General features: G+C 51.3%; 1 protein-coding gene across 1 annotated transcript; it reads right to left on the bottom strand.

Annotated features, from left to right (window-relative positions):
- Positions 1 to 871: 871 nt before the first annotated feature.
- Nrn1 (neuritin 1) lies at positions 872 to 9,885 on the bottom strand. The gene is made up of 3 exons (XM_046453492.2): positions 9,618 to 9,885; positions 5,263 to 5,407; positions 872 to 2,086 (listed from the first exon to the last, which is right to left on the bottom strand). The coding sequence occupies exons 1-3, from the start codon at positions 9,670 to 9,672 to the stop codon at positions 1,858 to 1,860; spliced, it is 429 nt and encodes a 142-aa protein (XP_046309448.1). The 5' UTR covers positions 9,673 to 9,885; the 3' UTR covers positions 872 to 1,857.
- Positions 9,886 to 10,245: the final 360 nt, after the last annotated feature.

A 10,245-nucleotide genomic window follows, 5' to 3' on the forward strand; every position in this document is an offset into this window, starting at 1 on the left:
TGCGGGCTCCGCCGGGCGGGAACCTGCTGAGCCTTCAAGCTCTCCCTTCATCCTCCTCCCTTCCCTACACGCCCCCAGCCCCCGCCCCACGCAGCCCCCTCTCCCCTCTACTTTCATCAAGAAATCAGATTTCGATTTCATTGAACGCAGAGACCTGCGCGCAGTTGACCCTCCCCCAACCTACCCTCTGCCCGCGCGGACCCCAGATCTGGGTCTCCTCCTTTCTTGTTTACTCTGGAATGTTTACTTCTTCGTGAGGCCATGCGGGGCCTATAAATAGGAAAAAGTGGAAGCAGCTCGACTGCCAGATCAATAGGGCCCCGTCTCCTCGCCATTTCAGCTGAGCTGTCTTATTAATTATGAAAGGATTCACCTGATCCCTGCCAGGGAACAGTCTCTGCCCCTCGGCTGGAACCCTTAATGGCGGTTCCTTCGCAAGCTGCCTCTGGCCACCGCAGAGGAAGAGGCGAATCGTGGTTAGGGACCGGCCTGGAAGGATCGTGGTTAGGGCTCAGACCCACCTGAGGTGGGGGCAGCTGGCTGGCCACTCGGCATTGCGTCTGCCAGTGCCTTTTCCCCGGACGCGCAAGCCCAGTTTCTCCACTCCGCACCTAGAAGGGACCTCTGCTTTTGAATGAATACATTTTAAAACATTTTCCCTTCCCCCCTTTCAAGAATGAGGAATTTGGGGGTCGTGGCAAGGAGTCCTAGCTAAGGAGCATCTGCTTGAAGACTTCAGGTTATCCAGTGACTTTGTGAACACGTGAATTAATTGATCACCCTGATCACCCGGCGTTCTATGTCCCTTGAGGTACCCAGAGAACTTGGTGGAGGAAACAGGCTCCGAGTAGGAAACAAAGCGACACCCCCATTTCAAACAATAACTTTTTATTTTATACTTCTCTATACTTTGTAGCAAATCTTTTTTTGCTGAATTTAATTTATAATAAACTTTTTTAAATTACATCTCTCTCTTTTTTTTAAAATCAAGGCTCTTTTATGTCAAAATCTTTTTTTAACTATATTTTAGATTAACATTTAACATCCCCCCCCCTTGTGATCTATACCACTGGATATTCAGGTATTACTGTATGTGTAACAGCTGAAACGAGAGAGGAGGGAAAATAAAGGCAGTGGATTTGAAAGATGCATCAACAACAGCAGGTAAAGCTAACCCCTCAGTGACCTTAGCAGCATTGCTTCTGAGACCTTTTACCATGATGCCAGAGTTGCCAAACCCCTTCCTCTCTCCCTCCTACCCATAAAACCCTAAAGCCAATAATCTGTCATTTTGCTTTCTGGAGGAGAAATGTGCAGTGGAAATGATCAAAACAAGATATTGTGGAAGAAAGACGTGAGCGTGAATTATTCACCATATGCTTCCCACGTGGACATCTCTCTTGAATTCATTCCCCTGGCCTTCTCCTCTCCTCGCTTTCCTATTAGGAGGAGCCCATCATTTTTCATGTGATTAACATGATTAATATAGTAGGTGGCCCAGGGCCGTTCCTGAGATTCTTTTGCCAAAAAAATTAAAAATTAAAAAAAAATGGGGGTGAGTTGCCGTTTTCATATTTTTTGTGTGAAGACGGACTAAAGCTGAGGTCCGATTTTGGCTGTGCTTGCTCGCTCACTGATTGGTAACATTTGGCAAATTAAAACACAAGAAATCAAACGAAATTTAAAAAAAAAAGAGAGAATCAGGATTTCCCACAATCCTATTATGAGTGTTTTTTTTTTTTTTTTTTCAGCATCACAGAGAATCACAACGTCCCCAAAGAACGAATGGATCTTCCTCTCGATTTCCGGGAGCATGGAGTGAGTGTGGGTGGGCGCGGAGGGGAGGTGGCCCCGCGCTTAGAAGGAAAGCCAGGTCGCTAAAGCTGCCGAGAGAGACACCAGGAGAACTGGGAGCGTCGGGAGCAGGGGCCCCGCCGCCCCGTTGCCGCTGCCGCAGAGTTCGAATAAGCTGCCTTGGATGTTGAGGTTTTTGGATTCTTTTCTCAGTTTATCCCACATATCTTTCGCCCCTTCCTGGCAATCCGTAAGGGCTGTGACCGTGCAGCTGTGGAAATCCTCCCAGTATCTGGCGAGGAACAGAACAAAACAGAAGAAGCAGGATCATTTGGGGCGCGGAGAGAACCCTGGACCTGCGCCCCGGAGACTCCCCCTCTCACGGCCTCCTCGCCCATCTGCCAGGGCGCGCCCCTTCCTACCTGCTCTCGGCAGCCCTGGCTCTAGGGCTGCGCCAGGTCGCGACTCGTCGTCGGACCTTGGCCCACGCCAGAAGCGCTGTCAGAGCGGCTCGGGCGCCCCTTCACCTAGGTGGCTCCCCCTCTAGCTCGCCTGTGGCGGATTCGGCAGCCGGGTTGCACCCGCTGCAACTGCGCTGGCACACCTCGGCCTTCGCAAACAGATTGCTCGCCCTCCTTGGGGAAGGCTGGGAAAACAGTGCTAAGCCCTGCAAGCTGCCGCCCATTAATGCCTCTTAGCTTGCAAGATGGGTTACTTGCTCGGGTACGGCCCTCCCCTCTTGGCTTCTCACATTCTCCTCCCCCTCGCCCCTTCTGTCTCCCTCCTCCTCGCTGCGGTACTCTCGCCCTCGCCCTCCATCTCTCCCACTCCCACCCCCACCTCCGCCTTTTGTTTCCCGTTTCTCCTCATTTTCCCTCTCTTCGGTTTCCCCTTCCCTCCGTTTTTCTTCTCTTAGGTCCCCCTACTTCCTCTTTCTCTGCCTCTCCATTTGCTTCGGCCCTCCGAGGCCCTCCCGCCTTGCCCTCCACAGTCCCGCGGCTCAGATTCCATCCAGAGACTCCTGCCTGCCTCTGCCCTGCCCAGGTCGGTGAGTGGTGGTGCCCGGGCACCTGGCGCCTGCTCCAGGGCCTTCTCCCGCTTTGGCAACCCCTGCGCCCCAGGCCTGCGCGCTGGATGCTTCCTCTTCCAGTCTTTCAGGTGGGCTTAGACCCCAGAGGTCCTCTCCCCCACCGCCTTCGGGGTGTAACGATGCCCACCGTTGCCAGCCTTCTAGGACCCGGCTCTTCGTCCTCCCCTTCCGGTCATTTCTCGCAGCAGAGCTTTTAACAGCACTTCCTCCTCCCAGGCTGGGCTGAGCTCCTAGCCCCGCCCCCACAACCTTCATCCAACCTGTCTTTCTTTCTTTTTCTTTTTCTTTTTCTTTTTTTTTATTGTCCCCCTTTCTTCTGAAAACCCAAAATAGATCCCGAAACTAAATATAACCCCAAGCCGTGATCGATTCCTGGGGCGCTGTCTCCTTTCCGAGCTGGGTCGATCTGTGCGTCTCGGTAACTCCAGCCTGGCTCCCACTTCACCCTGGCCCTGGGAGTCAGAGAAAACAGCAGCAGCCCTCCAGGCGGTTTGGTTATAAGTGCTCCTCTGTCCCTCTTCTGTTGCCCGCCTGGACTGTAAGCATGTTGAAGGCAACCATAGTGTTTGATTTATCCTTATTTGCACTCCCACCCCATCTTCTGGCTAATAGGGAAGTTATAAATGTTTGTTGGGTTGCCTTGGTTCAGATTGTCTTCTCATGACCCCTGTTGAGTCTCTAGTTTATGAGGACTAAGGAGGGCAGGGTGTAGGACTTTCAGGATTGTAATAAATAGCAAGATTCTGGCACACCAAGAAGCCCAGGGACAGCTCTCCTGCAGAGCTCCTGTGTAATTGCACCTCCCAAAGGATTTCTAAATTACTGCTTTCTTTATGTACCCCAAGATGGGGATAGGGCTTTCCTAGAAGAGGGACACACTAGAGAAAAAAAAAATTCACTTGGGGGCTGGGAGAGGTGCACTTTATCCTGTTGAACAATTAGCACCACCAAGCGAAAGAGGCCTGGGCCCAACTATGGCCTGCAACCTCAGGGAGGGGCCCTCCTCACTCCAGGTTTTCCAGGACCAAAGTCCTGCTAAAATATTTAAATAGCTTGAAAGTTCCAGAAAATGGCAGAGGCTTTGGTAATTCCTTTATATGTAACCTTGGCATGCCTTAGGAGATACATTCTTACTTTTAACCAGACATTTGGAATTAAATGCATTTGTTCCTACTCTGATAAGAAGGTATCAGCCACTTAGCTGCTTGGCTCCAGGTGGGTAAGAGGGTATTCAGGGAAGTATGTAGCAGGATTGACCTCCATTCAGTTGTAATTGAAATAAACTCTTCCCAGTTAGGGAGAGAAGACTTCTTCACAGTATAAAAAGAAAAGCCTGGAAAATGGTCATTTCAACGTCTGGGAATAAGGGATACCTCTTGCCTTGACTTTATCAGAAGGGTCATTATAGAGATGGCAGAAAGCAGCTGTTTTTGAAAAAAAATAAAGGCAGTGTCTGTTGCAGAGGTTGGGGAAATTTCTAAGGTCCGCAGCAGTTAAAATGTCCCAGGTCCGCTGCAGTAGTGCTGTGCTGGTTACCTCATTTGCTAGTGGGAGCAGACTTTCTAGCTAATCTCTGACAAAACACCGCTGGGCCTGGCCATGAAGTCTCTCTCCCCTTCCTTTGGGCCTGTGGCAATCTGAGGAGACAGTGCAGATAGGGGAAGGGGTGGGAAAAGCATGGAGGATGGCTACCTCTAATTTAGGAAAGGACTACAAACTCAGCACAGTCACCAGACAGCCCAGACATTCTCCTCTTGGGCAGTCATTGCTACACAATAAAATATTATTTCAGCCCTTCTCCCAGAAACTGGAATCCTGGGCCTCCTTGCTTGCCCTGCATTTTCTTGGTGTGTTTTGAAAGGGCCATATATCACTGAAAGTGGAGATAACAGGCCAGTGACTATAGCCTCTAGGTAAATCTAGAATCACCCCCAAAAGGTCCTCAAACCCAAACCAACTGTTCAGGGTATTCAGCAGGTCACTTATCCTTGAGAGAGATAAGAATTAAGGTTTGCCTCAAAGCAAAGATTCTTCGGAGGAACTGGTAGCAGGGTTCCTTGCCCCAGGCCTTCTCTCAGGTGGATTGGGTGCAGGCACCTCCTATGAGCCCGTGAGGCTGCTGGGCGCTGGGATCAGGCCGCGGGTGGGAGTTCTTTCTCTGTAGTCCACCCCAGGCTATGGAGTTTCCTAAACCAGAGGACTGGGCCTAGGGACCAGAGGGCTTGTCCGTAGGCCTTGGCCTGGGGGTGAAAGCCAGAAGGCGGGAGTGCTCAGATTTACTCTGGCTCTGTACGCTGAGCACAGGCGGGGAGGCGCGGCACTCTGACCTCAGCAGCGCCCCCAGAAGAGAACCCCAGCGGACCAGAGAGGACACTTACGTGCACACGGTCTTGATGTTCGTCTTGTCGTCCAAGCCCTGCGGGTAGTTGGCCATACTGTCGCCCAGCTTGAGCAAACAGTCCGAAAAGCCCTTAAAGACCGCATCGCACTTGCCCGCTGCTCTCACGGCCTGCACCAGGTACGCTGCGGGGAGGAGGGTACACCGGTCAGCAGCGCCTTGACCCTGCCCTGATGCCCCAAGGCCCGCCCGGGAGTCCCCGACTTCTTGCTGCCTTGCCCCATGGAGCTGTGTCTCTCACTGCCCAGCCTCGGGGAGCACCGATGTCAAAGGTGATCGAAAGACTTGGCCTGGGGATGGCCGATATCCACCCAACACGACTCTGGTGCACACCGTCTGTGTGTGAATGGATGTGGGTTGAGTGGGAGAGAGGAAAGTCCATTCCTTCCAGCTCCTCCTGAATCGCGCTCTGTATCTTTTTCTGTTTCTGTCGCCCCCCTTTTCTCACCTCCCTCATCTCTTTTATTTCTCTGTCTCCTCACTCCCTCCTTCGTCTCCCAGCACTCCCCCAGCAAGCCCTGTCACGTCTCTGGCAATGTAATCTTCCATTTCTGAGGACAGAGAGGGGGTCTGGACAACAGAGTGCAGGGGCGAGGCTAGCCTAGGAACGCTGACAGGCGGGGGGCAAGCATCGGAACCAAGGCCATCTCGCGCCAGTAGCCCTTGGGCGCCCGGTCCTCGGTGGGTGCTCAGAATGAATGGATGAATAAAGTCTCTGGAAGCCACTGGAGGTCACCGAAATGGATTGTTTCATTATAAAACCGTGGAATCTGTTCCGCGAGAGACCCTTGGATGCACTCGCTTTTGCCCCACAGAAAAAGGCAGTTTACATTTCCCAAGACCCAAATGGGATTGATTTGTCCCGGCAGTCAGGGCCACAGGCCAGGCCGGGGGAACGGATGTGTCTGAGCGGGTGGCCCCAGGTCACCTACACTATCTCGGGTTCCCTGCTTCCTTCCACCGCTTCTGTCTGCCACTTACCTCCCCCCACACCCTTAACATCCCAGGAAAGGCCCGCCACCACTCCGGACAGCAGCGGAATTAGACCTTTCCTCTCCAGGTCCCAGACAGGCTGCTGAACCCCCGGCTCGCGGCCGCCTGGGACTCGCGGCCTCTAGCTCCAGGTTGCGTCGGGGGGGGGGGGGGAGACGGGATGCAAGATGGGGCGGCTGGAGAAAAGGAGGAGAAAACCCGGGCGGCACAGAGTTCCTTGCTCCTAGACTCAAGTCCACCAAACCCTGAGGCTCCGGACCAGAAACAGGCTCCAGGCCTGTGGGCGCTGCGGTGGCCATTTCTTTCCACCCTAAGGCCAACGAAACCAGCCCGAGACTGGATCCCTAGCGGCCAATAGCACTTGGGGCTCCAGGAAAGCGCTAGAGAAGCCCAAATCTGCGCGGTTGGGGCGGGGAGAATGTAGGGTGGCTCTTAGACTCGGCCTCTAGCTCCCAGGATTCGGTGCGCAAGCCTCCTCCGCAGTGTCCTGGCCGCTGCCGCTCGCGTGTGAATGTGTCCCGGGAGGACCGTGCACCTCTCCCCCCCGCGCACACACTCCCCCACGCATCCTCTTGTCCCCGAGCGCTAGGCCAGACGCAGACCAGGGGGAAGGTGATCGAACCCGCAGCAACCTCGGAGAGCTCACGGTGTACAAATTGCTGCAGGAAGAGCGAGGCGGGTCTTGCGTTTTATAATCCGGAACGGGAAATGCTGGGGAAGGGACCAGGGTTAACTTCGACCTCAGCTGGGGCAGATGCGTAAACCTTCAGAAACCTCCACAAAAATTAAATGCCCTTCCTTGCGACTACAATAATAGCAAATGGAACACTGACAGTATCTCATGAACAAATGAATATTTGTGATAATAAAACTCAAAGTGGAATCAACCCTATGCATCATCCTCTACTACGTTACGCACAGCGCTGCAGCGAAGAAACAAAATACAGACCACCCTCCCCCTCTGTCCCAGGTCTCTCCTCACCCCTTACCTCCACCCCTAAAAATTCGGTGTCGAAAAAGAGGCCCCTAAGACACACTGACAATTTTTAAAACGGGAATTGGGGCTCGCTGGGGGCGGGAAGCGTTCTGTCACGTTATCTTTCTAGGCGCTGCTATAGAGAAGACCCTGCAAACCGCGCATGTGTGAGTGTGTGCGTGTGTAAAATAAGAAGTCGTGAAATTTTCTGTATTTTGCAACTTTGACTCCTTGGGCTCTAGCCAGCACCAGGAGGCCAGAGCCTGTGCATGGGACAGATTTTGCAGGTGCACGCGACCCTAGTAGGTCGAAGCCCGTGTCCCTTGCAGTCCTTTCTGAACCCGGTTTCTGCAAGTTTGGGCAGGCGACTCGGGCTCCTTCTCTGTCCTCCTTTGCGTCCCTGTCTTGTGCGGTTTCCATTCGTTCATTCATTCGTTCGACCTCTCATTCATTCCAAACTTCCTCCCACCGCATCTTCATTCGTTCACCACTCTCTCCTCTTCTCCGCCCCTCCCCAACCCCCACTTTTCTTGCCAAATGTCAGTGATTTGGGACAGCTCCCAGGCATGAATTAATAAAGACTGAGGCTCTGGTGCAGGAAAGGGCAGACATTAGGGGAAAAAAATACGTTCAATTTCAACTCCAAAGCCAACAAGCGGTCATTTTCAGTCTGAGGGTCATGTGTTCAAAACACATCCCTCATGCACAACTGCTTTTTAAATTTTTTTTTAAATCCTCAAAGTAAGGTTATTTCCCACTGAGAAAACAGCACAAACCTTCTTGGATTAAAACCCCTGTCTCAAAAACAATTACCTCTCCTATTCCCTAAAAATTCTCCAGCTAATTGCAAAATGCCACATACAGTTATTTGCAACATTTAAGGGATTTGCTGCCTTTAGAAATGTTCTTTATTTATTGCAGCTCTTTGAACTAATGTCAAACATTCAAATCAACCAGACTGGAAGCATTAAGTCATTCCTTAGAATTAAAGGAAAACAGCAACATCCTGCATGCACACACACACTAACATCCTATAATGTTCTTGGGGGAAAAAACAAAACAAAACAAACAACCAGATCTCTCAAAATCATGTTAGGTGCATAAAATCCCATTGCAAAGAATCAATTTTAATGTCCAGAGAACCCCAAATTCTGTGTCCTCCACATTTCTCATACAGAAAAATTGTTTTGTATTCTTTCTCTTTCCCCAAACCAATTCCCTAAAGCAGCCCCCACCAAAATACTGCAAGGATTTGTCTGCAAAGAAGAATGCTACACCCTGAATTCATAGGAGATAACAATTCCCTCCATCTCCAAAAAAACCCGTTTGAAGAGTTTCTATTTTTTCTCTTGTCCATTCTATTAATAACCTGCTTCACTTTCACTTTTAGGCCATGTTAATTAATGTTCTGAACCGGCATCAAAAAGGAATTTTTCTAATGCCTGCTCCCATAATGTTTTCTGCATTCTGGATGGAAAAAAAATGTAAACTTTAAAAAGCCCCATGACAGTGTAACTACCAACTCAACATTCCTTAACATAAAATGGTGACTCAATAAATCCGTCCACAATCAACCCCAAACAAACAAAAATAACAAACACCCGACATGACATATTGCAAACACTTCTTAACCATTTCCTATGTACAAAATGCAGACAGTGTTGGATAAAGTAACAGGCAAACGTGTCTCAAAAAGTATATCACGTATATTTGGCTCAGTTTACCCTCCTCAATGGTAAGCATAATAAAATATGTAATCTAGAGTTCCTGGTCCTTCTCGATTTGCTTCTGAACCGAGTCTGCGGTGCCCAGTGTAAATGCTGCAGCTAGGATATGGGGGGAGGGGGCGGGAGAATGACAAAGTTCTAAATGCAGCAGTTTGAGCGGAGCCCTGGAATATCTTCGCTTTCTGCACATAAAACTTTCCAGCCCTATCTGGCTAGCCATCTTTTTTCCTGAATTCACCTTTCGACCCTTCAAAAATAGTATCTTGCAGTATCGCAGGGGCCGATGCATTGCCCCAGAGCGCACCGAACCGGGTCTAGCCCCAGATAGGAAAGCAAACATGGATGGGCGCTTTGGAGGAAAACGGCGAGGGGGACGGTGGACCTCCTCTGGAAAAACCACCGGCCGACCAGCCGCACAATTTTCCTGGAGAACGTTTGGAGTATCTTTTTCTTTAGAAAAATTCAACCCGGGACGCCCAAGTCCTCGGGAGCCAACACCACCCCCTCGGGGTTTTGCAGGTTTCTCTGCACCCCGGGGTGGCTGCAGGGCCAGCCGGTCCGCGCGTCCGCCCCTCTGGCCGGGACTGGTTGTCTCCGGCCGCCCGCTGAGAGAGCCGGACGGTCCGGGCGGCCACTTACCTATTTGCACCGCGAGGATCAGTGAAATGTATCTGCCGTTCAACTTAAGTCCCATCCTACGTTTAGTCAAACCATTTGCGACCGCAGACCTTTAAATAGTTAGTTTAGAGAACGCGGGGGAAAGCTGGAAAATAGGCATTGCCAACAAGTTCCGGGAGCGACCGAGACTTTATGCACGGGGAAGGCAGAGGGAGGAGAGAAAGAGAGGGAGCGAGGAAGAGACCGAAAGAGAGAGAGGTGGGAGAGGGAGAGAGAGAGGGAGAGAGAAGAGAGAGAGAGAGAGAGAGAGAGAGAGAGAGAGAGAGAGAGAGAGAGAGAGAGAGAGGGAAAGGGGGAGGAAGAGCTGGGAATGGTTCACTCCATTAGGAGGGGGCGGAGGAAGTACAGCCTCACGCCCACGAGCAGGCCTGACGTGGGGGATGACACGGAACGATTTTTTTTTTTTTTAATATAGACACCTTGGTAGAGAATCGCCATTTATAGTCATCAGAAGCTCAAATTAATCAGATATCTCCAATTAATGTGCGATCCGAACGAAATCTTGTCTCCTGGGGGTGACCGCTTCCCCCATCCCAGCGACCGCCCCCGCCTCCTCCTGGTTTGCTGGGCCCCTCCAACCCCGCCCCCT

This window comes from Marmota monax, unplaced genomic scaffold, assembly GCF_021218885.2.
Source record: "Marmota monax isolate L192 unplaced genomic scaffold, Marmota_monax_Labrador192_F-V1.1 WCK01_AAM20220418_F8-fsc00029, whole genome shotgun sequence".
In the NCBI taxonomy this organism is placed as follows: domain Eukaryota; kingdom Metazoa; phylum Chordata; class Mammalia; order Rodentia; family Sciuridae; genus Marmota; species Marmota monax.

Excerpts from the sequence above, each read along its gene's own strand:
- Nrn1 (XM_046453492.2), bottom strand. The coding sequence starts at position 9,672 with ATGGGACTTAAGTTGAACGGCAGATACATTTCACTGATCCTCGCGGTG. Across the intron at positions 5,408-9,617 it reads GATCCTCGCGGTGCAAATAG|CGTACCTGGTGCAGGCCGTG; the intron begins GTAAGTGGCCGC and ends TCCTCCCCGCAG. Across the intron at positions 2,087-5,262 it reads AACATCAAGACCGTGTGCAC|ATACTGGGAGGATTTCCACA; the intron begins GTAAGTGTCCTC and ends GTTCCTCGCCAG.